This window comes from Pleurodeles waltl, chromosome 11 (genome assembly GCF_031143425.1).
Source record: "Pleurodeles waltl isolate 20211129_DDA chromosome 11, aPleWal1.hap1.20221129, whole genome shotgun sequence".
NCBI classification, from domain to species: Eukaryota; Metazoa; Chordata; class Amphibia; order Caudata; family Salamandridae; genus Pleurodeles; species Pleurodeles waltl.
This window is the reverse complement of record NC_090450.1, coordinates 859,475,940-859,503,446: the sequence shown is the minus strand read 5'-3', so window position 1 is coordinate 859,503,446 and position 27,507 is coordinate 859,475,940. Positions and strand designations below refer to the sequence as shown.

Sequence of the window (27,507 nt, the reverse complement as noted above, 5' to 3'; positions counted from 1 at the left end):
TGGGGACTAGTTATCGAAGAAGTGACCTGCATACTTTTTAATGATATTGTCTCTTTGCATATAATCTGAACCGTCCTTGGAGACTTCTGGCAGTTGGTCATGATTCCAGCAAGGGCCCCCTAAGGACAGTAGACCCAAATAATTTTGACAGATCACTTGGGTGGGACCAGATGAAAGGGAGTAAAGAAATGAGTCCTTTTACTTAGATGACTACAAACCACCCAGAAACACTTTCACAATGATGAGGCAACATCCCCTCCTACTTTATGTATCTATTCAGAACAACTTGAGCTTTATGAGACGTGAGGTCACCTGCATTCCATATTCAGGGCCCTATAGCAGGTTCGGGGTGCAATCACTAGATACTGGCGGTCAGTGAATTGTGCGCTGCTAAGCTTGGACTAGCCTTCTAACTCCATTGCTCTCATACCCCAGGCATGACAGGCTGAAGGGCAAAGAGAGAACCTTTCATCAAAGATATACTGCATCACACCACGGCTTGCAGGTCTGCAGTGGATGAAATGCGCAGCCCAGAGACAGGCCACGAAGGAGGTGTGGGACAGAGTGTAGACTTGTATAAGATCATCACTAAAGACTTTCTCCTACAGGTATTCTGAGAGATTAAATACAACATACAAACAGTTAAAATTGACCTACAATTTACAAGAAATTATAAGAGAGTTGCTAGATATGGAAACCAATACATATGGGTTGAAAAAGGTCTTTATGATCAGGTTGATGACTGTGACCACTTACAGCAATGCATGATTGCCCTCAAGTAAAAAGTACATAAATTTGAAGACGAATGAGGTGGAACAATATCTGTAGCATACCTAGGGAGATCCACAGTGGCAACCTTTCAGTGTATTTTCAGAACTTGTTCGAAAATATTGGAAAGAGCAGACCAACCTCCAATTAAACTTGATAGAACCCATAGAATATTCCAACGACAAAGCAATAAAGGTCACTCCCACAATGTAGTGGCTCGAGTCCACTTCTGTGAAGTAAAATAAATTATAATGGCCCAAGCCCATTTAGAGGGCCTCATCTTATTCAACATTATACCTTTGTAGTTATTACAAGGCCAGTCCCCTGTTACTCTTAAAAACAGTAAGTCGTTCAAGACCATTACAGAATTATTAAAGACTAAAAACATCAAATACAACCATTCTGCATTATATTTTCATGGAAGAGCAAACAGCACTCCTGTGCCTCCCTGGGGGATATTTGGTCCCTGATGGGACTGACCAATGAGAACCAACCGCAATCCCTTGCAGGCCCACCTGACATCAGGAAAACTAAACATTCCTAGTGCGCAGTCACAAAAAAGTGAAGGAACCCAAAACCAGGCAGGGAGGAGAACATAGCTGATAAGGAAAATGAGCTGATCCATCTACAGCAGAGGTCTTCAAACTGGGGGGCGGGCCCCCCTAGGGGGGCCTCAAGTGATCCCAGGGGGGGCCCCAAACTCTGGCAAGAAGAAATATTATACAGATAACATGCCTTTGTTTTAAGCAGAAGCATGTTATTGCAGTTTTAAAAAGATAACAATACCGAACTGCAATGTTTGAATAGGTTTAGACATATTTAAACATTGCCATCTTTCTAAAATAATTGTGAAAAATTCTGAGGGGGGCCCAAAGATTTTTATTTTTCAACTGGGGGAGCGCGGCATTAAAAAGTTTGAAGACCACTGATCTACAGTGTGTCTCCGATGGGGTCTGGGATCTTCTCAGCTTGGATGAGACTCAGACAAAATATGGCACTCAATAATGGAGATAAGGCTCAGGTGGCTCCAATGGCATTGCCATGGGCTGCATGTTAAGTATAGGATTGTGGGGAAGCCTGGGCCGGGCTCAGATCCCACAAGGCTCACTATTCCAAACAAGTTGGCTGCCAGGAGAGGAGAGATGGCAAAGAAAAGGATTTGCCCAGATGTAGGTTAAACCCAGTTTAAGCTACACGTCTGCCTGCCCTAAGACACCAAGTTGAATCCAACTCTAATCCACAGTTTCCATTACACTTTGTTAGTTTTTATTCCAGTTTGGGTAAGGAACAAAGTAACTCCACCATCATCCACACACTAAACAAGACGAGCACTGCCCAATACCGTCTTCCATTGGAAATTCCTAGGCCAAGAGAGGATGCAATAAATAGGAACCCATTATTGTCAATATTCACATAGAATGTTCGAGGCCTGAACAATTTCACAAAATGCCTCAACACCCTGAGGGACCTCACCAGATTGAAAGCCAATGATCTCATTCAAGATGCATACCTGTGAAGGAAGGATCAGCATAGAGAAAGAGACAGACATTTCCCCACACATTACTTTGCTGCTGTGGCAACTTAGATAGGAGGTGTTGCAATTTTACTTCATAATAACCATGAATTTGTAGAAACGGTTGTCACAGCTGACAAACAAGAGTGAATGGCTTATTATTACCAGGCAAGAAAAAGTCCTAACCTGAATGATGCATGACATAGCACATTACTGAATCATTCTGTAATGAATGAAAGGGACTTTAAATGCTTTATGAACCCCATACTTAACAAATTATATCAGCAGGTGGGGGCACAGGTTTTATCAGCCACTACAAAACTCTTTTTAGCGCCCTAGGCCTAATTTTCTCTTCACACCACAGGCACCCACTAAACATTGATTATTCTGACTTTTCAATGGCACATCAGACTTAAACATGCATTTATGACACATTTTTAGATCAAAGACTAATACAGGAAATTCAAGAGTTGGAGCAGGGACCTCAAACTGTATAAACCTATGGGCTATCACAATTTAAGCTTGACCTCCCAGGCACTGGCAGGATGACTACATATGCCAATTAGCAACTTAATGGCTCCCTTTTGAGGGACCCAGTGATCCTGTATAAATCTACACAAATCAGGAATACCTCACATCTGTCCACATCATCAAATACATTTGTGATACCATAAAACAAACAAAGGAGCTTTTCCACAACTCTCAGAACAGAAGAACTTCCTTCGTTTCTTTAACCTAAAATTTAAAAAATAAGTGATGACATCTTTAGCAACTCAGAACTTTTCCATCTTGATACAGTGCTTCCATCACAAATAACGTCATACAATAACCTTGGGGGAATGGTCAAATCTCACTACAAAAATAAAAGCAATTAACTTCCTAAGTAACCCCACACAGTTACATACCTAAAGTGATGCTACCTTTCACTTGAGATGGTCTTCTCATCCATGATCAATGCTTCATTTGTCTATGTAATCATTTGGGGCTTCTTCCAACACACCGTTGTGAGGCCTCCCTTGAACAATGTTTCAGGTGAGTAAAAGATAGTGCTCACTTATATGCCAATTTTCCACATACCCAACAGAAGCAAGATAATTGACAAGGATGTCTCAAGAGTTCCTGTAGCACATTCTGGATGACAACTGGTGTGAGATCAGGCCACCCGGGGCATCAAAACTGACCCTGGTAACATCAGGGAGCAGCTCCTTGGATGACAGCAGTTAATTTAGCTTATTTAGCTTCATACTCTTTGATCTTTTAGCTTCATTCAACCATGTAGATCATGGCATTTCACTGAGTATACTGGGAACTTAGGCTATATTAAAGTGACTCACCTGGGAATGACCTTTTGACTCGCTTTGAAGTTTTCCCACCATACTTCCCGCACATACACAGATCAATAATCAATAACAATCAATAACATTAGTAATCAATTGGAGTCAGTAATTGTCACACACCATGACCTTGAAGTCATGAATAACCATGCCCTTATGTAAAAGTTAGAATATTTATTTCCCTATATTAAAAATGCTAAGGTGATGTTGGTTAATCTCAAAACCCATTGATAAAGATACAGAAACAACAGGCTTACTGAAATGACAAAAGAATAGCAATCTAATCAAAGCTTGATCTACTACACATTCTAAGATGACAGTGCAAATCAATAACAAGAATAACTGCACAAACAATATTACATACATTTATATTCAGCAAAGTAAAGACATCAGCTGTTACTTCATATAAAGAACTTCATATGTGAGCTCCCTAACTAACATCAGATTAGAACTAGCATGTTGGGCTTCATGCAAAACAATTTAGACAACATAAATTTGGAAATACATCTAACTATGGCTCTGTCAAAATAGCTGTTGGTACTTAGAAACAAAAGCAAATAGATATAGCAAACAACATCATAGTCAGTATACCGCTCCTCAGTTTGGATCAGCAATCTGTGACAGTCTTCATCATAAGGACATCAGCCTGGTCCGCAAGGCATCAGGATTCAGCATCAAAGTTCAGAAAAGTCAAAGTCTTTAAGCAGTAAAGTTAAGCGGGTCTCTTCTCAAAATGGAAAATTGGCAAATGCGTCTAAACTCTCAAGAGGAATGGGGAGAATAGCTTCTCTCCTCTCGGTGCAATCTGGCTAAGTTAGATTTCCTAAAAATACTTTCCAAGTCCCTATTGGTCAAGGGATCGCATGTTCACACGTTGTCCAATAAAACTAAAACACCAAATTTACATTCCTACTAGTACATGCTTCACATGTTGATGATTGGCTTCTTCCGTACTGTTCTCATCATCAGGCTCGTCAGGTAACAATATTGTTGCAACTTACAATCTAGTCAGAGTCTCCATTGTATTCTCCTGAGAAAGTCAGTCTCACACACATTACATAAAACAATGTTGCATTAGCAAGTACATCATCTCCTAGCAAGCAGTTCTCATGAGAAATACTTTTAACTACAAACATTTGGTCAGCACAGTGGAAAATCACCATTTAAGTCTCTACGCAGTTATTTTATTAAACACCTAAGAAATGCAGATTGACATGAGGCCATGCAAACAGGCCATACCTCCGCTAAGTGAAGGCTTACTACTTTAATCAAACATAAGCTCAACATTTCAGATTAATAACCCATTAATAAGTACACTTCGTGAATACTGGGGGCCACTCACGTAGTCACACCTTCAAATGCATGCATTATTTTCTCTATATTATTACATTTTCTATGGAAATTCAACACTCAGAATACATGAATACTAATTAATAATTTCAATAATAAAATCAGTGTTAACACAGCAGTTAACTTAGCTTCATACTCTTTGACCTTTTAGCTTCATTCAACAATGTAGATCATGGTATCTCAAAGAGTAGACTGGGGATTTCGGCTATATTAATGTGACTCACCTGGGAATGGATGTTAGCTGGTTATTCAAAAAGCATTGAACTGGTTTGTATTGGATCAATGGAATCCTCTTTGCAAGGTGTAATATGTGGTGCACCATAGGGGCATCCATAGCTTTTCAGTGTTTATATGCACTCTCTGGCCGAGCTCCTAGAGCCGTATCATGAGAACCTCCAAATAGTTTCTGATAAAAAACATATCCTTCCAGCAAAGGCGTACCACCTGGACAATACTGAAAATATGGAACCTAGCAGTTCTGTTCAACATAGAATAGTCCTTTGTCCCTAAGACGATGCAGTGGTTAAAGGCGTAAATACAAAGCTCTCATCACTCCAGAGAATCCTTCAGCTTCTCTGGGTGCTGTTAACAGGAGCTATAGTGATATTCAACATTGGCTAATGCAATGCAACATTATTTTCTCCCAAATAAGCTAATTTACAGGTTTACAGACTCCCAAATTGTTTCCATTACCCCATATTATGCCACAAAAGTTTGCAAATATCAATACCTGATCAATTTTGCATGTAGAATCAATGACACAAGCATCCTTTGTATGGGTTGTCCCATAAATGTTCATAGTAATCACATCTCAAATGGGGAAAGATCATTTACAGTCCTGGGAAAGGAAGTTTAAAATGAGCCTGTTTTGCTTCTTGAGTATCTAATCTAGTCTTACATTCACCAGAGTAAACGTAACGTAAAATAGTTATGTAAACCATAAACCTAACCTGCATAGACCTATTGAAGTTGGTGTGTTTCACATAACAACTTCATGTTCAGGATTATTCTATTACGTGTGGGATTAATCAACTGAACGCATGATATGGTTTTGACCTGTAATTATTCCCAAATAAAATGGGATAGTGAATTAGGCGTTGTAGCTGGAGTAATTCACTTGATATCCACTATGGTGATTAAGTGAGGTAATTTGAGCCTCAGCCATCATTTTATAAATTATTTGCTATACTTAGCTATGTACAGGGAGTGCAGAATTATTAGGCAAATTAGTATTTTGACCACATCATCCTCTTTATGCATGTTGTCTTACTCCAAGCTGTATAGGCTCGAAAGCCTACTACCAATTAAGCATATTAGGTGATGTGCATCTCTGTAATGAGAAGGGGTGTGGTCTAATGACATCAACACCCTATATCAGGTGTGCATAATTATTAGGCAACTTCCTTTCCTTTGGCAAAATGGGTCAAAAGAAGGTCTTGACAGGCTCAGAAAAGTCAAAAATAGTGAGAGATCTTGCAGAGGGATGCAGCACTCTTAAAATTGCAAAATAGTCAACAGGGTCGCAAGAAGCGTGTGGAAAAACCAAGGCGCAAAATAACTGCCCATGAACTGAGAAAAGTCAAGCGTGCAGCTGCCACGATGCCACTTGCCACCAGTTTGGCCATATTTCAGAGCTGCAACATCACTGGAGTACGAAAAAGCACAAGGTGTGCAATACTCAGAGACATGGCCAAGGTAAGAAAGGCTGAAAGACGACCACCACTGAACAAGACACACAAGCTGAAACGTCAAGACTGGGCCAAGAAATATCTCAAGACTGATTTTTCTAAGGTTTTATGGACTGATGAAATGAGAGTGAGTCTTGATGGGCCAGATGGATGGGCCCGTGGCTGGATTGGTAAAGGGCAGAGAGCTCCAGTCCGACTCAGACGCCAGCAAGGTGGAGGTGGAGTACTGGTTTGGGCTGGTATCATCAAAGATGAGCTTGTGGGGCCTTTTCGGGTTGAGGATGGAGTCAAGCTCAACTCCCAGTCCTACTGCCAGTTCCTGGAAGACACCTTCTTCAAGCAGTGGTACAGGAAGAAGTCTGCATCCTTCAAGAAAAACATGATTTTCATGCAGGACAATGCTCCATCACACGCGTCCAAGTACTCCACAGCGTGGCTGGCAAGAAAGGGTATAAAAGAAGGAAATCTAATGACATGGCCTCCTTGTTCACCTGATCTGAACCCCATTGAGAACCTGTGGTCCATCATCAAATGTGAGATTTACAAGGAGGGAAAACAGTACACCTCTCTGAACAGTGTCTGGGAGGCTGTGGTTGCTGCTGCACGCAATGTTGATGGTGAACAGATCAAAACACTGACAGAATCCATGGATGGCAGGCTTTTGAGTGTCCTTGCAAAGAAAGGTGGCTATATTGGTCACTGATTTGTTTTTGTTTTGTTTTTGAATGTCAGAAATGTATATTTGTGAATGTTGAGATGTTATATTGGTTTCACTGGTAATAATAAATAATTGAAATGGGTATATATTTTTTTTTGTTAAGTTGCCTAATAATTATGCACAGTAATAGTCACCTGCACACACAGATATCCCCCTAACATAGCTAAAACTAAAAACAAACTAAAAACTACTTCCAAAAATATTCAGCTTTGATATTAATGAGTTTTTTGGGTTCATTGAGAACATGGTTGTTGTTCAATAATAAAATTAATCCTCAAAAATACAACTTGCCTAATAATTCTGCACTCCCTGTATATTGACTTTCTCAATAATTATGTCATTGATATTTTTTCCGCAACATGTAACTCGATATATTGATACCATTCCCCTAATGGATTGCTTTTATAGCTATCGACCTGCTGCATCAGGCAATCTTCTCCAGTAGTCCCAATGACCCTTGTGTTTTTACCCTGCACAGCTGATGAATGGCAAATGCGTTTTGACTGCGCCCAGACGGAAATCCAATTTCTTAGGAAACGGCTCACACAGTTTGAAGAAAGACTGGAATCGGAACTAAATTATCGACGTGAACTCGATGAAAAGGTAAGGGAGCAGGATGAAAAGATCTTGGACAGGGGAGTGGAATGTCCCACGCTCAGTGGTGTAATGAAACTAGAGGGGTGCCCCTGCGGAATACATGGAGAGGCCCCTCCCTCACCCACAGAGAAACACTCAGGCCAGGGGCCTGCAGCCCGTGCACAATGTACTCTGCTGAGGGGGAACTCTGGAGCTCGGGCTGCCCTGCACCGTGGGGGCTGCGGGGGTTATTGTTAAGCCAGTGCCCCAGCTGTTTTCTAAAATGTCCTTATGCCTCCCAGCCTCTCAGTAGCATTAATGAGTGATAAGACTTTTCGTTTAGACACTAGCACTCCTTAGAACAGCAAAAGATGAGGCAACCGCCCTTTCCAACGGATATCCTAAATATTTTCAACAAAAATGTATATTACTAATATATTTGATACTCTCAAAGAGGGTTCTTGTAATATATTTTATGTGAAAAAATGCAACCTCACTACAAAGGTAGGTAGTTAGAAGTAATCAGCATGGTATCGAGATCTGCAATAGAGCTGAACTACTCCAGGCTCAGATATGAAGGCATTTTCATAAATGCTACATGTTCATTAAAATATTTATTGAAAATAGGGGTTACATCGATGCATGTTTTAATCACAGAAACTTGTATAAAAATCTTGTCAAACTTCACAGTGTTTAAGCAGTTTTACACTTTCCTATGTTTGCATGAAAAGCATGACTTCTGCCAGAATTTGTGATAGGAAAATTAAATTGGTAGCAAAACATTTCGCATTCACTTACCACTGTGCATTTAAAAGCACTGAAAAAGATAAACCTTATGAGAAAAAACTTTGTTGTATTCGTTGTTGGGCCTGCCCATTATAACAGTTTAGTTGTCTCCCCAAACTGCTGTTTTCACAAAGAATATTCAAACATAATATACATATAAAGAGAGGATTTCAGTTAGCCCTCTTCATGTTTTGGTCTGTCCAACTGTCATTCACATTTTGCTTCCGCCTGCCTCAGTATACAGTATGGGACTGTGGATCAGCCCACTTCAGTAATTGACACTCCTCATTTTGATTGCCTACATTTTGCTTATGCACAGTAAGTACATCTGAAATTTGAATCACTAAATACACATTTTGCACTGTGAAATTTCTCGTGACTAAGGGCATGATTTAAATATTGATGGAAGGTGTTACTCCGTCACAACGGTGATGGATATCCCATCCACCTGAATCCAAATCCCATTATGTCCTATAGGATTAAAATTTTGGTTGACGGGATATCCATCCCCATTTTGACGGAGTAATCCATCTGCCAATATCTATATCAGACCCTTAGTCATGACTTACAAGTTACTAGAATTAAGCAGCGATATGTTAAAGGCTTACCATGAGAAAAAAAAAAAACACTGCCTTGATTTCATACCAGACGCTGCTCCTTCGTTTCAGTATGTGCTGCCATGCCAGCCGGATCATGCACTTTGTTTTCATTAGTGAAGGAGTGAAGGGTTTATTTTAAAAAATCAAATAGGTTTGTGTCGCGCTTTCTGACAGAAGCAGTGCAAGGCCTTGTTGCTGCACTCCTATATATATATACATATATATAACTATGGGGGTCATTACGACCGCCAGGGGTAATGTGGCGTCCGTACCGGCAACAGCCTGGCTGTACGGAGACCCGTGTTACGACTGCGGCGGTAGCGCTGCGGTCGCACCGGCGGGGCCGGCGGTTCCCGCCGTTTTATCCCTGGCGGTGATAATCTGCCAGGGCAGCGCTGCAAGCAGCGCTGCCCTGGTGATTATGACTCCCCTACCGCCAGCCTGTTCCTGGCGGTTTGCACCTCCAGGAAGAGGCTGGCGGTAAGGGGAGTCCTGGGGCCCCTGGGGGCCCCTGCACTGCCCATGCCACTGGCATGGGCAGCGCAGGGGCCCCCTAACAGGGCCCCGTGCAGCTTTTCACTGTCTGCATAGCAGACAGTGAAAAGCGCGACGGGTGCTACTGCACCCGTCGCACGGCTGCAACACCGCCGGCTCCATTAGGAGCCGGCTCCTATGTTGCGGCCTCATCCCCGCCGGCCCAGCGGGGATGTTGTAATGGGGTCCGCGAGAGTGCGGCCACACGGCGGTTACCGCCGCCCGCCAAGCTTGTAATGACCCCCTATATGTTAAAAAACTGAAATTCACTGAAAAAAACAAAGGTTAGAGGGACGTTATAGTTAGTTTCTGAATTTACTTATACAAAACCATAGAAATTCTGCAGTTAGAGTTCTTTCAAGTACCTTTAACTTGCGCCCTAAGGTAATTATAACTTGCGCTCCTTTTATACTGTTTTGTATCTATAGCTGTCTAATCACAATGGCAATGGGGTCTCTGGCACAGAGTCTTGAATATCAATGTATGCATGTATGTAAATGAACGAGTGTGAATGTGTTAGAGTGAATGTGCAGATGTGTGCACGTGTGAGATATGCATGGAGGAGCTACATACATAGTCTGCACTTTCAAATCTTTCTTGGCCCTGACAACGCACCTGTGTACAGTACTTTGGCAGCCCTTTTCATCCTAAATCTGTATAAATGAGTTTCATGTTACTTGTTTGTCCTAGTGAGTTTATGTGTTAGGTGGGGTGTCTATGTGTGACTTGCTGTCTGGGGAACCACTTCTAAACTGGTAGTCTCAGAATGGAATGCCTCATGATTAGAGTGTCTTTGAAAGCCATGAGTAAAGTGGCAGAATTCTAGGGCCCCACATTCCAAGGAACCACTGGGGCACTCAGTCTACCACTCACCATACCTACCACTACTTGTGTACACCCTTACATTCGCTACACCATCACTCTCTAACACACCCCTCTCCCTGCATCTCACTGCTCTGTTTCCATCTCTGTTCACTATGTCTCTCATTTATCTACTTCACTTTTCACTCAACCTTAACGTTCTCTTTAATTCACCTCTCTAGCATGCTCTCTCATATCTACACCACACTTCCCTTGACCTCCCTCATCCCCTCTTTCTAAGCTCTCAGCCTCTATCTATTCACCACTCTCTACCTCACCACTCTCTACTACAGTTTCTCTACTTCACCTCTCTCTCACTACACCTCATTGTTTCCAATCTATCTCTCTTCTGTTACCAAACCTATGAATTCTCTTCATCATTTATTCACTCCTTCACCTCTCCAACTCCCCCCTCTTTCTCAACTTCTATTTCTACTGCTGCTTAATCTAACTTCTCTTTACCTCAACTGTCTCTACATCACTAATGTCCTCTCTCTCACTCACCTTTCTTTCTACTTTTCACCTGTCCTATTCTACCTTTCTTACACCCTCACTACATTATTTACCTTGCATCTATTTATATGTTTTACTGTCTCACTCTTCTATTTCCTCTCTATCCAACCCTCTGCACACCCCATTTCTCTCACTCTCTTTAAAATGTCTTCACCTTATCTCTTTTGCTAAATCACCTCTCTTGCTGTACTGCTCTCTTTACCGCTCTGTCATGTCATTCTCTTATCTATTTCTTCCTCTCATTTCTTTACTTGGTAGATTTAGAGATCACTGTTTTACGAAAGATGTGTACACATAGAAAGCATGGAGAAGGGGCATGGCAAGAGAACAGACATAAGTAGAAAATTATCAGATTTCACCTGATGGAATGATGAAAATCCTCACTGTAGCACATTGTTTTTCACTGTGGTAACAGAAATGCTATTTGTGAGGTAGATTTATTAGTGGTTGTGAATATCTGTAATTAAAGCTACCATTTCAAGCATTATCTGCACATGTGGTACTTTAATAGTATGCACCTTTCTACTAAACATCTGAAAAACCACTCTTACCATCCCTTTAATACAGTGAGAAGTATAGGCTGGTTAGACTCTGAATTCCACATTAATTATTATTGTTGCAAGACCACAAATCCGGAGTCAGGCACAAAAAATGACTTTATCAACACTTGTTCCAGCTTTCTTTTGGTACTATTTGGCTGTCAGGAGCCAGGTAATTTGAGCTTTTTGTTCCTCTGTTTTAAGTACTTTTCAATTTTGTTTGGTATCATGAGGGCGGGAATAACCTAAAGAAGGGTAATACATGGACAGTTATCTATATAGTGTCACAAAGTAGGTCTTGCTGAAAACCCCATAAATCTTTAAGGTGGTATGGGTCTGGCCTGAAATATGGAGGACTGAATATAGTGACCAAGGGAGAGCATCGCCCCTAAAAGGGGGAACACAGGTGACAGGGCAGGTCAAGGAGCTACACAAACTGCCGACTGTGAGGTTAGAGGGCAGATGACAAAGATCTGTTGGATCGCAGATGGCGCACTGATTGTTAGAAATGGGGTCTTTGGTTGGCAGTCAGGTTACCCCCCGTCAAAGCAAGGACCCTCACTCTAGTCAGGGTAAAAGAGAATCACCCTCAGCTAACCCCGCTCACTCCCCTGGTAGCTTGGCACGAGCTGGCAGGCTTAACTTCAGAGTGCTAGGTGTAATGAATTTGTACCAACACACACAGTAACTTAATGAAAACACTACAAAATGACACAACACAGGTTTGGATAAATAGAAAATATTTATCTAAACAAAACAAGACCAAAACGACCAACAATACACAATACACAAGTCAACTTATCAATTAAAGATCAAAAAGAGTCTTCATGTAATTTTAAACACAACGCTAACGCTGTTAGCATGGAAAAGTACCTGGGTGCGTCAAAAATAACCCTGCATGGGCAAGTGTGCGTCAAAAAGGGCTTGCTATGTGTCGATATCACTCACGAGCAAGACCATGCGTCGTTTCTCATTCAGTCGAGTCGGCGTGCATAGTTTCTTCTCTCTGCAGGAAAGCGATGCGTCGATTCAGACCGCACTCTCGGGTCCGGGCAGGCCTTGTGTCATTTTTACACGCCAAGCAATGTTTGCATGAGAAATCCTACCGCACGATGATCCGAAAACCATGCAGCGCGGGTTGCGATCTCACCAGCCTCCGTCAGCGATGCTGCGCGTCGTTTCTCCAGCCGCGTGCATCGAATTTTCAGTCGTGCTGCAGGTGAGCGTCGATTTTCAGCCGTGAAGCCGGCGGCGTGTCAATTTTTCAGCCACGGATCGGATTTGCGGTGATCTTTTCCCCGCACGGCGGTCGTTGCGTGGATTTCCCACTCTTGGTCTGCAAGCTTCTCCTTTCAGTGTCCCAGGAACTGGATGGGCACCACTTGGCAGAGTAGGAGTCTCAGCAGAGGCTCCAGGTGCTGGCAGAGAGAAGTCTTTGCTGTCCCTGAGACTTCAAACAACAGGAGGCAAGCTCTAATTCAAGCCCTTGGAGAGTTCTTCACAAGAAGGAAGGCACACAAAGTCCAGTCTTTGCCCTCTTACTCTGGCAGAAGCAGCAACTGCAGGATAGCTCCACAAAGCACAGTTACAGGCAGGGCAGCTCTTCTTCCTCAGCTCTTCTCCAGGCAGAGGTTCGTCTTGGTTTCCAGAAGTGTTCTAAAGTCTGTGGTTTTGGGTGCCCTTCTTATACCCATTTTGCCCTTTGAAGTAGGCTTACTTCAAAGAAAAGTCTCTTTTGTTTGTGAAATCCTGCCTTGCCCAGGCCAGGCCCCAGACACACACCAGGGGGTTGGAGACTGCATTGTGTGAGGGCAGGACAGCCCTTTAAGGTGTGAGTGACCACTCCTCCCCTCCCTCCTAGCACAGATGGCTCATCAGGAAATGAAGACTACACCCCAGCACCCTTTGTGTCACTGTCTAGAGGGAATTCACAACAGCCCAAACATTTACAGTCTTAACAATCTAAAAACCCAGTTCCCTTTGTTTCACTGTCTAGTGAGAGGTGCAACCAGCCCAACTGTCAAACTGACCCAGACAGGGAATCCACAAACGGAGTTACAGAAATGGTATAAGCAACATACAGTGCTAAAGATATGAATTTTGGAAGATTTAACTTAAAAATACAGTTCCTTGAAGTCGATAGTTCCACCTGGGGCTATCATGGCATCGTGATCAACAAAACCAATAGTTCAGGCCGGCCGCAGCATCGCGGGTCAGCTACGGTGTCGGGAAGACCCAGAAACAGTACATTTGGATTTGCAGGGCGTCGTGATCCTCGCGGTGAGCTCCAGAGAGTGGCGTCACATGCGTCGGCGTGTCTGTTCCGGAGTCGGTGTGGGGGTCATCCGGCCCTTAAAGTCACACACATTGTGGATCGAACTCCGGGCTGATGAAGTCAGGAACGCTGGCGTAGATGGCATAGATGGTGTCGGGGCTACGGTGCGAAGTGGGACGATGCGACATGCGGTGCCCACAGGTCACAGCGCAGGCAGCGGCTCAGTGACGTCGTCCAGTGGCATCGGTGAGACCAGGGCTGCAGTGTGAAGCAGGGCGGTGTGACGTGCGGTGTCACCAGGTTGCGGTGCAGGCAGTGTCGCCATCATGGCTGAAGCGCTGTCATCAGTCAGCCCAAATTGACGGCGCAGGATGGCTCCAGGCGGCATCTACTGGTCGCCGTGCAGACAGAGACATCTGTTGAAGACACTGGAGTCAATGGTGGTGACATCGGTGGACTGGGCTGCAGTGTGGGATGGGACAGTTCTTTGTGCTCCTCATGAGTGGTGGCCACAGGCCACGGGGCAGGCAGCGGTGCCGGTGTCAGCAGGAGCATCAGGGATGCCCAGGCTGCAGAGTGAGCAGGGGTTGCGGGAGTGCGGGGCCCACAGGTCGTGATGTGAGCAGTGGCTTGTGAAGTTGCCCGATGGCGGCGGCGGTGAGACCACAGTCGCGGTGCGAAATTGGGCAGTGTAGCTCCGTGTGGCGGTGGTAGGTCACAGTGTGGGCCAGCGGCTTCGTTGACGGCATTGCAGTGGTTTTTCATCTCTTACAGCACAGAACACACAGTTCCCATTGCTGCAGGTCGAGGAAACTGAAGTGTTTGGTGTCCCTGAGACTTTCAACAGGAGGCAAGCTCTACTCCAAGCCCTTGGAGAACTTTCTCAAGCAGGATAAACAGCAAAGTTCACCCTTTGCTCTCTTTTAAGGTAGAAGCAGCAGCTGCAGGCCAATCCAGCAAAACACCACAGCAATGTGACAGTACTCTACCTCCAGCTCTTCAGCTCTTCTACTTGGCAGAGTTTCCTCTTGATTCCAGAAAGATTCTAAAAGTCTGGGGTTTTGGGTTCAATACTTATACCCCTTTCTGCCTTTGAAGTTGTCAAACTTCAAAAGAAAGTCGCAGTTGTTTGCAAGATCCTTTCTTGTCCAGGCCAGGCCCCAGATACACACCAGGGGTTAGGAGACTGCATTGTGTGAGGGCAGGCACATCTCTTTCAGGTGTGAGTGACCACTCCTCCCTCCACTCTAGCACAGATGGCCCATTAGGATATGCAGACTACACCCCAGCACCCTTTGTGTCACTGTCTAAAGGGAATTCACAACAGCCCAACTGTCAAACTGACCCGGACGGGGAATCCACAAACAGGCAGAGCCACAAAATGGTTCAAGCAAGAAAATGCCTACTTTCTAAAAGCGGCATTTACAACTAACAATCTAAAAACCAACTTTACTAAAAGATGTATTCTTGAATTGTGAGTCCACAGACCCTAAACTCCATGGTTCTATCTGCTCTCAAAGGGAAGCTGCACTTTAAGAATATTTGAAGGCAGCCCCCATGTTAACCTATGAGAGAGATGGGCCCTGCAACAGTGAAAAATGAATTTGGCAGTTTTCACAGCTAGGACATGTAAAATACACCACCTTTAACATACACTGCACCCTGCCCATGGGGCTACTTAGGGCCTTATCTTAGGGGTGCCTTACATGTAGTAAAAGGGAAGGTTTGGGCCTGGAAAGTGGGTACTCTTGCCAGGTTGAATTAGCAGTTCAAAACTGCACACACAGACACTGCAGTGATATGGTGACTCATGTGGGTGGCACAATCAGTGCTGAAGGCCCACTAGTAGCATTTGATTTACAGGCCCTGGGCACCTCTAGTGCACTTTACTAGGGACTTACCAATAAATCAAAATGCCAATCATGGATAAACCAATCAATAGTACAAATTACACAGGAAGCACTTGCACTTTAGCACTGATCAGCAGTGGTAAAGTGTGCAGAGACAATAAACCAGCAACAACAGAGTCCAGTATACCATAAAAACATGAGGTCAGAAGGCAAAAAGACAGGAGAGATACGCCAAAAAGCTTCCAGGTCTAACAGGATGTAGACAAATTAAGAAGGACAACTAGACGGAAGCCAGGATGGCTCCCAGAATATTGCCGGTCTCTGGGAGGCTGCGGCTGATATAACTTAAACATTTTGACAGGGTGTACCTGAACCCCACCAGATTAAGTAGGATGAAGCCAGGTTTGGATCCTCACTGTCTGTGCTGCAGGGCAGAATGGAGATCCTTCTTTCACACGATCTGGGAGTGTCAGAGCTTACAATGATATTTGAGTTAAATGTACCATACAGTGTTGCATGTGGTACATAGACTGAGAGTGCAGGAGCCTAAAATGGTGAATTGAGCCTCATGGATGAGTAGGGAGGGAGATGACACACTAGACTGCTGGTGGTTATGGGTTTCCTCATGGCCATGAGAGATATAGCATGGCACTGGAGTTCTGCATTGGCTCCATCAATGACTGAATGACTCGGCAAATGGATTATTGTGCCAAAGCTGAGCGATTTATACACAAATAAAGGGAATATCCAAAGAAACATGTTAACGTTTGGGGTGATTAACTTAATTATTCTAAATAAGTTAATGGCTGAAATTGTATTTTATGTTACAGAACCTTTGAGAAGGTCCGTCACGTGCCAGGAATGTGCACTCGGTATTATGTATCTCAATATTTTTATGTCAGCAAATGCTGCTGCACACCTTCCATGCATGTTTAGGCTTAAAGAAGCAATAACATATTTTTTTAAAAAAAGAATTACCAGGTCCATTCTTCCATGTGGATCTCTTATTTTTTGTCCTTAACCCTCCAAATTTTCCACTTGTATTTATAAGCGCAAAGTGTGCGTGGTAAATATTTGGGTTATAATTTGTATGTTTCCACATCTAAAACTCATAATCATGCATAGTGGTAACTCTTGCAGCGATACTATTTGGTTTTGTGGTATATTATATGGTATGGTTGTGTGAACTTACCATGTAACACACTTGCAAAACTATCTTGGGTCTAATCTTGTTTGTAAAACCTTTAGCTGCACCCTGGGTAGCTGTGGCTTTGAGCAGCAGGGCCTAAACAAAGGAACTAGTGTAAAAGATTTATAAGCACAAAACAAAGAAATAAGAAAGTCACACAACATGAAAGAAATCTGCCACCAATTTATAAAAATAGATTACATTTTTATGAATTTTTCGACACCAAGTTGAACAAAATCCACTCAGGTTTCTGGAGATATAGATTTATAAGTAAAACGGAAATCTCATCTTTTTAGTCCAAAGCACAAACAAGCATTGATAACCATAAAGTTTAGAAACGTTTGAAAAGTTTGAAAGAGTTGTGCCCAGCTACTCCGGCCTGAGTGGGGCAACCAATTCTAACAGGGAGAATGTCAGGGGTGCCAAGAAGGAGTACTTCTACAGTTAACTGGTCACCAAAGCAGTCTAAAGGAGAGGCCTGATGTAGGGGAGGCAAGATGCTGAGGATGCTGAAAGATGCTCTAGGTGCTGTGCAGTAGACAGGGAGGAGCTTATGGTTATTCCTCGGTCCACGGGAAAGGGGGGGTGAGTTTGGCCACAGGGGTCGGTGTTGCTTGAAGTCCTCTTTGATCCAATTCTTGGTCAGCTGCAGCTGTTGCTATCAAATCTCTGTACACAGTGGGTCCAGCAGTATCCTTTGGTGAAGGCTGGTGTCTGACTTTGGTAACCATCCTGGACTCAGATGACATTCCAGGGTCCAGCAGACTTAGGTGCAACAATTAGTCAACGAGGATTGGTCTCTTGGGTTGTCCAGTGGTGGTCAGCAGTGATTTGGCTGAATGTGGCTACTGACTTGCTGCAAAGGGATACTTCAGTTTTGATGGCCCTGGTTCCTGAGGGTCAGCCAACTGACCCTTGAAATCACTTCTTTGATCTGGGACTCGAAGTAGCTTTCCCACAAGCCAGGAACCACAGGCACAGTCCTTTGAGCTAACACCCTGTGTGGCTTTCTGCAAGGGAGAGGCAGCACCTCTGTCTGTAGAAGGATACTATTGTTCCTGATTCTGGGAGTTATTCACATTACTACCTAGGAGGGTGGAAGGAGGACTGGTGGCCAGCAACTGTGCAAGGCCACTGAACACACTGGGCAACATAGCGGCAACTTTGTAAAAGTTGACTTTCCTTAAAAGTGACATTAAATTTGACCTAGGCATCAAGTCAGATTTAAGGCCATGATTAATTTGATACCTTGAAGTACCCATTACAGTAGTCCCATTAAGAAGCTAGTCGGACTGAGAGGTCAGCCTGAAACTCTGTACTAGCCAATGCGGCTACTACGTTTTCCACACCAAAAACAAACATTTTGGAGTTTTACTGTTAGGACATACCAAAGAATGTGTTGTACCTAATAATATAAATCTCCCTGCCTAAGGGGCTCGATAGGCCATCCTTAAGGGGGACTTACATATATTGCTAAGGGAAGTCGGGGGCTTTGCCATTGGTTTCAATGGCAAAGTTGAACTACCAGTTTTAAAACTTCTCTTCCAGGCTGCTGTGGCAGCCTGGGAGCCATTTTGTACTTTGTCACAAACACGATGGCACGATCAGTACACAAGCCCTGGTTGGACACTATTTCTTACATGCCCTGGTTACCTTTGATACCATATACTAGGGACCTATAAGAAAGTCAGCTTATGCCGATTAGGGGTAGCCAATTCAACAAACATTTTATAATGGGTTAGAACTCTGGCACTGAAATCTGGTAAACAGGCCTCAGAGTACTCCAAGAGTCTAAGGGGGTCATTCTGACGTTGGCGGGCGGCGGATGCCGCCCGCCAAAGTAACCCCGTCGAAAGACGGCGGGGTCATTTCGACTTTCCCGCTGGGCCGGCGGGCGACCGCCAAAAGGGCGCCCGCCTGCCCAGCGGGAAAGACTCTGCAACAATGAAGCCGGCTCCGAATGGAGCCGGCGGAGTTGCAGGGGTGCGACGGGTGCAGTTGCACCCGTCGCGATTTTCACTGTCTGCAAAGCAGACAGTGAAAATCTTTATGGGGCCCTGTTAGGAGGCCCCTGCACTGCCCATGCCATTGGCATGGGCAGTGCAGGGGCCCCCAGGGGCCCCACGACACCCATTCCTGCCATCCTGTTTCTGGCGGCGTAAACCGCCAGAAACAGGCTGGCGGGAAGGGGGTCGGAATCCCCATGGCGGCGCTGCAAGCAGCGCCGCCATGGAGGATTCTCTGGGCCAGGGGAAATCCGGCGGGAAACCGCTGGATCCCCTTTTCTGACCGCGGCTTTACCGCCGCGGTCAGAATGGCCCTGGAAGCACCGCCAGCCTGTTGGCGGTGCTTCCGTGTCCCTCCACCCTGGCGGTCCATGACCGCCAGGGTTGGAATGAGGGCCTAAATATCTTCAACATCAGTCCAGAAGTTTGGGAATGATCATGCAAAAGAGGCATTTTCTTACAGTTATAACTCAGAATGACAGTCTTAGCATGCAAGGTGTCTACATCGAAATAAAAATGGCCCACAGACAAGCAGAAACAATGTGATTAGATAGCTTTTAGAATACAACATAGTGCAATAAGTTTGCTAAAGCCTTTCTAAATATACATATTCACTGCCAAAAGATAAATTTGTATTATCATAGTTATGTTTAAGTGTAGAAATAAACACTTTACATCGAGTACATTTGAAACAGTCCGCGAATGTGGTATGGCTATTGTGAAATTACAAATAAGTGCAGAAAAATTACTTCATTTCAAAATGTGACTCTTTCATTAAGGTTTATTGATGTTCTATCCTGATAATGCCCAGGAGAGTTCACCTTTCCTAGTATACTAATGCATATTTTTAGTACTTCAAATGACCATCAGGGATTTTCAGGTAGTTCATGAGTGCAGATGAGGTAACATCTTAACTAATGATTACATTCTATTGACTACCTTGAGCGAGCATCTAATTCACAAAATCTTTTTATTTCACATGAATGGCTGAAGCTGTGCTCCTGCATTGTGAATAAATTGTTTGATGTGTTGAATCTCAATTCTCAAACAAGCTGTCAGACTCTGTTCAGGTCACCAAGGGGCAAGCAGGGGCTATTTGGTCTCAGGGACCAGGGTCATTTGCCTCTGATGTCCCACTATTTTGCAGACTGGTCCCTGTAAATTCCCTTCAACATCAACATGTGACTGTCAGTGATAGCAATGGAGAGCAGTCACATGCTTCTCAGGGAGGTAGTATGGGGGATGCTTCAAGCTCAGACTTCAATGACCCAACAATGCGATAACTGTTTGTCCGACCCTGTGGTTTAATATGCTAACAAAAGGTTTACACACAGAAAACTCAATACAACACTAGACCAGAAACAGATACAACTGTGCTTGACACAGGCGTTCCTGTTTCTTCCATTTGCTCTCTCTTCCCTTCTCCTGGGTTGGTGAAACAATTTTCAGAGTGGTGGTCAATAAAGTCGTAGGGATAGTAAAAACTACAAGGGTCACACAAAAGCAAGTGTATCAAATGTATACCACGAGACAGTGGACACGGTGTGGTATGTAGCTGGTGGTGCACTTTAAAGCACATATATATATATATATATATAAGGCATGGTGTGCTAGCATTTCCAGCTACCTCACTTTTCATTCACATGGCCGCTAAATCTGTACAGACATACAGTTTTACTGCTAAAATAATATATTGTACAAAGATATTGTGTGAAAATCAAGTTTCAGTTAATTTTTACCATTTACGCACCACCAACTAAAGTGTTGTGATTTGTTTTGATCCTACTCAAATCTTTGTTTCCATCACACTCCAGAATTAATTAGCTTAATTCGTTTGTGCTTTTTTAACTGCCAATATACTCTGAAATATTTGTGTAGTTCATTTACTAGTGTTTAAATGTTTTCTGTGTTAGAAAAAACTGAAATCCTAAACCCCTTCCTTTCACACTCCCTGTACCTCAGCAAGGTTGTCACATAGTTCTCTTTACAAAATTCTCTTCCTAAGAAAACCTAACATCAATCTCAGTGTTAACAGAATAAGCAGCAATTTGTTGGAAGACATAGCCTGACATTTGATCTCTGCCTTTGAAGCACATAAAATGTGACAAGATAAAAACAAAATTTAAAGGCATGTTTATTGCTCTTTCACCTCCTAAACTCCTGCCTTGGTATTTTTGTGGTGCTGCAGCACACATACTTCTAGCACTTATGATTTGAGTTCTGTCTGGGGAAGTATCAAGCACATGTGTAGAGCACCTATTTTTATTAGTTTAAGTACAAACTTCATTTAGCAGTCCTCACATGTTATTTTGTCATGACAACCAAAGTCTGTCAGTTTCTCTTGTGTGCTTAGTAGGGACTAACTTGGGTCGTGACTGCAGCAGGCAAAACAGTGGAGGCCACCATGCGACATCTTTGCAGTCATGCAGGACTCCAGCATCAGAGCAGGTCTTTGGCTGGTAACAAGCCAGCTTTTGGACTTCAGATGAGATGGAGCTTTGGGCCTTTGTATCAAGAGTCAGAGGGCCATCTGGATGCAGTCTACTTAGGGTGCACAACCCCCAGTGCACAATACCTTGATGTATTGGCACGGTCCACTTGGACATAGATTGTGGTTGCAATGGCACAGACTGCTCTGGCACAGTTTGTTCTCGTTATGGCACAGCCCACAGCTGCCTCTGGCTTTTCCTATATAATCACACCATGTGCAGGGTTAGCAGCATTCCTGCCCTCTCTAAGCAGAGGGGTTTGCTTCCAGGCTCTTCAGGACAGATGAACAGTTTCTTCCTTCATGGAAAGTTTAGAGGTGATGTCCCTTCAACTCTGGAAAGCTGGCTGCCAGACAAAAAACAGCTTTGGTTGCCCAGCAGTCCTCTGAGTGCTCTGCGGAACACTACCTTTCTAGGTTAAAGAGAACATGAAACTGTAGCAATAAATGGGGCAGTAGCTACCACTTTTATGCAGTCAGAATAGACATAGGGTATGTGTTAAAAATGGGGTTTCTGGTTGGCTTGGGTATGTACCTAAGCAAGGCAGAACCCACCCACTCGAGTCAGGGCAAGGGAGTTACACATCCAAGATAACCCCTGCTCACCCCCTTGGTAGCTTGGCACGAGCAGTCAAGTCTATCCCAGAGGCAATGTGTAAAGCGTTTGCACAACGCACGTGATGCACTATCCCCACCACAAAGGAAACACAACACCAAGTTATATGAAAATATACTGTATTGTACACAACACAATTATTAGACCAAACATCACATATCATTAGTATCCTGCTACCTTAGCAGTTGTCAGAACGTTACACATTAGTTACTCTGCAAACTAGCAGAAGTCACATATAACACACAGGTTACTCAGTATTCTGCAACATAAGCAGTAGTCAGGAAACACATTATTACACCAAAGTGCTTGTCATAAGAATATCATAAACGCCCATATTAGGAACATTAGGAAATGTATGGCAAGTCATAAAAACATATTAGCATGTTATACCCATACAAGGAACATTTGCTTACACATATGAAGTCATCATAAACCGGTAGGCAATATATAAATCAGTAAAGTCTCTAGAAAGAACTTAGGTTATATATATTGTCTTTGGGTGGTACCTGGTTTTCTGATGAGGCACCTCCAGTGCCAAGGAACGAAGAAGGATTAGAGGGGGACAGCACGCACCCCCTCTGTACTCCTGACAGGCCCCACCGGGGGCGTGTGATTGTTGGGGGCCCCCCCGGGCCTCCACCGGCCCTCACGAGGGGGGGCCAAGGTCGGCGAATACTTTTGGTAATGGAGGGGGGTGCTGCGCACTCCCTCCGCTTTCAGGATAGGCCCCTCCTGGGGCCCGCAATCACTGGGGGCCCCCTGGGCCTCCACTGGCCCTCACGAGGGGGGCCAAAGTCAGGCAAAGGTATCAGGAGGAGGGGGGGCACCACGCAACCCCTCCATTTCAAGGACGGGCCCCTCCTGGGGCCCCTGATCATTGCGGGCCCCCCAGGCCTTCACTGGCCCTCCAATGAGGGGGGGGCCGAGGATCAGCTACTGGCCCACACAGGGCCAGACAAGGGACCAGTGGTGCTTGGGAGCCTCCAGCGAGGCTTCTGCCCCACTCGCAGTCCAGCAGAGACTTCTCCTGGGCTCGGTGGGGCAAGGAGAGGCTTCCGTCTCTCCTGCCCGTCTCATCTGGGCCCAGTAAGGGCCTTCTGGTGCTCCGGTGGCGCTCCTCGGAGCGATCCTTGCCCCGGAGGGCACCGCTAGGAGCACTCTTGCTCCAAAACCAATTTTATAGGTTCTTTCGTGCCCCGGGGGCACAGAAAACAGCGCGGCTCCGGCTCTGCATTGTAATACAGCCCGGGTTGCGGCGGTGATATCTTTTCACAGAAATACAGTGCTTTTCCAGCGCTGGGAGGGTAAAAGGGGCAGCGCTTCTCTACCTCAAGCGCTAGGCCTCAAAGACATAAAGCGCTTTCCGAAGCGCTTAGTCTTGAAGAGATCTGGAAGCACTCCTTGTGCTAAAAATGGATGCAGGGGTCAGGGGCCATATCACCTTGCCCCTGGGGGAACATGTCCTGGAAAATGGCCCACAGTTTAAGGGGCCCAGCAACAGGCCAGCACACAGGGGATGCAAGCAGGTGCAAGTCCTTTCAGTGACCAAGCAGGTCACAGGTCAGCACAGCAGTAGCAGCCCATGGCGGTTCCTGGTGAGTCCTTCCAGCCTTTTGTGTCCAGTTCCAAGATGATTCCAAGAGTCTCCAAATTGTGGGGAATACTCCCCTGTACTTACACTCGGGTCCTTACAGTGTTTTACAATGGTGGGGGAGAGGAGGTTCCAACCACTTACAACTGATTCCGGGAGTGCCCCCTCTCTCCTCCAGCACAGGCTCCAAACAACAGTTGGGGGTAAACGACCCCATTGTGTGACTCAAGGGCACAGCCTTTACAAATGTAGGTGTGCCCCGCCTCTCCCTTCTCTCAGTCCTGGAAGACTATTCAGTATGCAGATGCACCTCTGTGACACCTCCAAAATCCCTATGTACAGGCTGTGTGAAAAGTATGCACAAAGCCCCAACTGTCACTCTGCCCAGACGTAGATTGGAGTCAAGCTGCAAAACATCAGAGTCATAAGCATAGAGAAATGCGCACTTTCTAGAAGTGGCATTTCTGTAACAGTAATAAAAAAATACACCTACACCAGTAAGCAGCATTTATTATCACCATTACAACCATATTAAACATGCCTACGCTACCCCTCATAATTCAGACAATACCCCTTACACATAAGGCAGGGCATTTCTAATGCAATCCTATGAGAAGGCAGCACTCACAGCAGTGAGACACCAAGTTAGGCTGTTTGTCACTACCAGAACAGGCCACACGACCTGGCACATGTCCAGCCTTCTACATACATAGCACCCTGCCCATACGGCTAGTTATGGCTTACCTTAGGGGTGACTTACATGTAGTAAAAAGGGAGTTCTGGGCCTGGCAAGTAAACTTAGATGCAAGGTCCCTGTGGCAGAAAACTGTGCACACAGGTCCAGCACTAGCAGGCCTGTGACAGGTTTGAAAGGCTACTTCAGTGGGTGGCGCAAGCAGCACTGCAGGCCGACTAGTAGCATTTAATTTACAGGCCCTGGGTATGGAGATACCAATGTACAAGGGACCTATGGGTAAATTAAATATGCCAATTAGGTATAAGCCAATCATACCAACTTTAGATGGGAGAGCACCTGCACTTTAGCACTGGTCAGCAGTGATAGAAAGTGCTCAGAGTCCTAGAGCCAACAGCGACAGGTCAGAAATAAATAGGAGGCAGAAGGCAAAAAAATTGGGGATGACCCTGCACTAGGGAAAAAGTCCAACAGGATGGATTCCCAGCACTGGTTTTGGTTAGTTCTTTCATGTGTCGTCTTCAGACTGTTCTCCAGCCAGAGTGATGCTCCTTACATTGGAAAGTCTCCAGCCTGGAGTACCCATAAGAGAGAGTCAAAGAGGTGCGATCTTTCTACACCTAGCTGAAGTTTCAGTTCTAAGTTTTAATATTCAGCATTTTTTTCTTGCTTAAAATGTTTCTATTTTAAACTGCTTATTTAAATCGACATTTTTTTAGCTGCCATCAGCGTTCAACTCACATTCTCCCTTCCATGATTCCCCATAGACCTTGTTTATCGTGTCAAGTTCCAGTGGCCTTTTTAATTACAATATCTTTTGTTCCTTATTACCCCAGCAATGGGGTAGATAAGCGCTGAGCAATTTCTGGGATACGCCTGTTTTCATTTCCGATTCTATATTTAATTTTCAAAGGGCAATCTTATTTAGTAAAGCTCGTAAACAAAACAGGGACTGCACTCCTTGAATGTTTTCAAAGTTTCAGTGGAAGCCAGAAATTTTCATGGATAGCTCATTTGAAATCTGTGACAGCAGCTATGTTTTTATGAAAAGTGTTTTCAGAAAACTTAAAAAATAACGTTAAGCAGCCCAGGAGACTGAAATCAACAATATATAGATAGAGACAGCAAATTTACAGTACACGCGAATGACTGCGCGTTGACTCTCACCACTAGTAAGGATACTCAAGGTTTTGTTTCTGCCACTGTCGGTCTTGTTTAGTCATTCTTTAGCCATTTCTGTGTAATAGTGCTCTGGTTCCCTCCAGCAAGCTGCTGGTGAAAATCAGATTTCTATAAAAGCTGTAAATGGGGGGTGTCAGTGCTCTCTGTGCTGAACGCTGTAAGTAGAACTAATGGTAGTTACGATTGTGAGTCTGGTTTAGTTTCTGAAAAGGGTGGGGCAAGGGATCCAGAAGTGAAGCAAAAATTCAAGATGTTTCCATTCTACAGTTCTGTAATTATTTTGGAAAACTCCATATAATACGGTACACCAAAGGCCAACGCCAACAAATGTTTTCACATATAGTGCACTTTTCGAAAGAAAAGAAAAGAATATAACATTTTGTCCTGTTTCAGAAACATCTCAAGATTGTTATTACGAACGTTCCCACTGAAACATTAATTTTATATTGAAGATTTTTATAACAGGGACTCATTGAAACCTGCGATCTTTCAAAACATGTGTTTTTCTTGATAGCACATTTAGGGCCAGATGTAGTAAACTCCGATTCTGCGAATCGGAAATTGCAAGTCAGTGTGACTCGCAATTTCCGATTCGCAAAATCGGATGCAGAATGGTGTCTCAGACATCGTCTGCGAATCTCAATGGGGTCGCAAAGACCCACCTCATTAATATTAATGAGGTGGGTCGCATTTTGCGACCCCATTGAGATTCCCTGCACGCACTCACAGGGATGGTGGCCTGCTGGAGACAGCAGACCTCCATGTCTGTGACTGCTTTTTAAATAAAGCAGTTTTTTTTTTTGTATTGCAGCCCGTTTTCCTTAGAGGAAAATGAGTTGCAATACAAAAAAATAACGAAACCATTTGGTTTCGTTTTTTCAGAGAAGACAGTGGTCCTTTGGACCACTGCCTGCTCTGAAAAAACATTAATGGCGACATTCACAAAGGGGAAGGGTCCCATGGGGACCCCTTCCCTTTTGCAAATGGGTTACCACCAGTGTCACACTGGTGGTAACTGCGAATTGCTTTGCGACGCGTTCGCGGTCACAAATCAATTCTGCAGCGCGGTGCGAGTCGCAAATAGGAACCCCTTCCTATTTGCGAGTCGCATTCCCATTTTGCGAGTCGATACCGACTCGCAAAATGGGAATGTGCATCGCGATGCGCATTTTGCATGGCGCAAAACGCTTATTACATCTGGCCCTAGTTTTCTTATTAGTGCAGTCGTTGTAGGAAAGAAAGCATTAGTGCACGCTGCTGAGACTTTTTAAATATTTCTCTTCGATGGGTGAGGAAGATGGATTAAAATACAAATGCTAAATGGAGTTTATGATTAGAGGTACATTCCCAAATTCCTCACAATTAATTTATGCTCATGCTCGCTTTTTGACTAAGTAAAATAATGTTTTCCACTGCAGTTTCCGGAGAGTTCAGTAATAAATGTTAAAGCCCAGGAACAATTGCCTTAATTAGCTGTAATGGTTGGGGGGATTATTCAGGGAAGTTGGCCATAATTGAAAGGTGATACCCAGAATGACCTGTCTATGCCTTTCTGTATCAGAGTAAAGAGAGAACCAACATATGTAGCCTAACCAGACAATTAACAAACAAACTGAACGAAAGGCTTAGCTACAAATAACAACTTCCCTGGGATGGCACTTAGAGGTTATAAAGGTTTTTGTTATAAACCGTTCGAAATTAGGACATAAACGAGAACATGTTTAGGTCTATATTCAGAGTATGATTCAATGTAGAACCTCTGTCTTGTGGTTACACCTTGTTTTAATAATGAACTTCAGGTGACTGATGTCTCTTACGGGCATTATGGTCTAAATAA

General features: G+C 44.1%; 1 protein-coding gene across 1 annotated transcript in view; it reads left to right on the top strand.

Moving 5' to 3' along the window:
* The window catches only part of MYO18B (myosin XVIIIB), a 1,377,385-nt gene that overhangs the window by 782,196 nt on the left and 567,682 nt on the right, over positions 1–27,507 (top strand). The window contains exon 25 of the mRNA XM_069214702.1: positions 7,850–7,974. Coding sequence (XP_069070803.1) covers positions 7,850–7,974 — 125 coding nt within the window. The remainder of the gene's footprint in view (positions 1–7,849; positions 7,975–27,507) is intronic.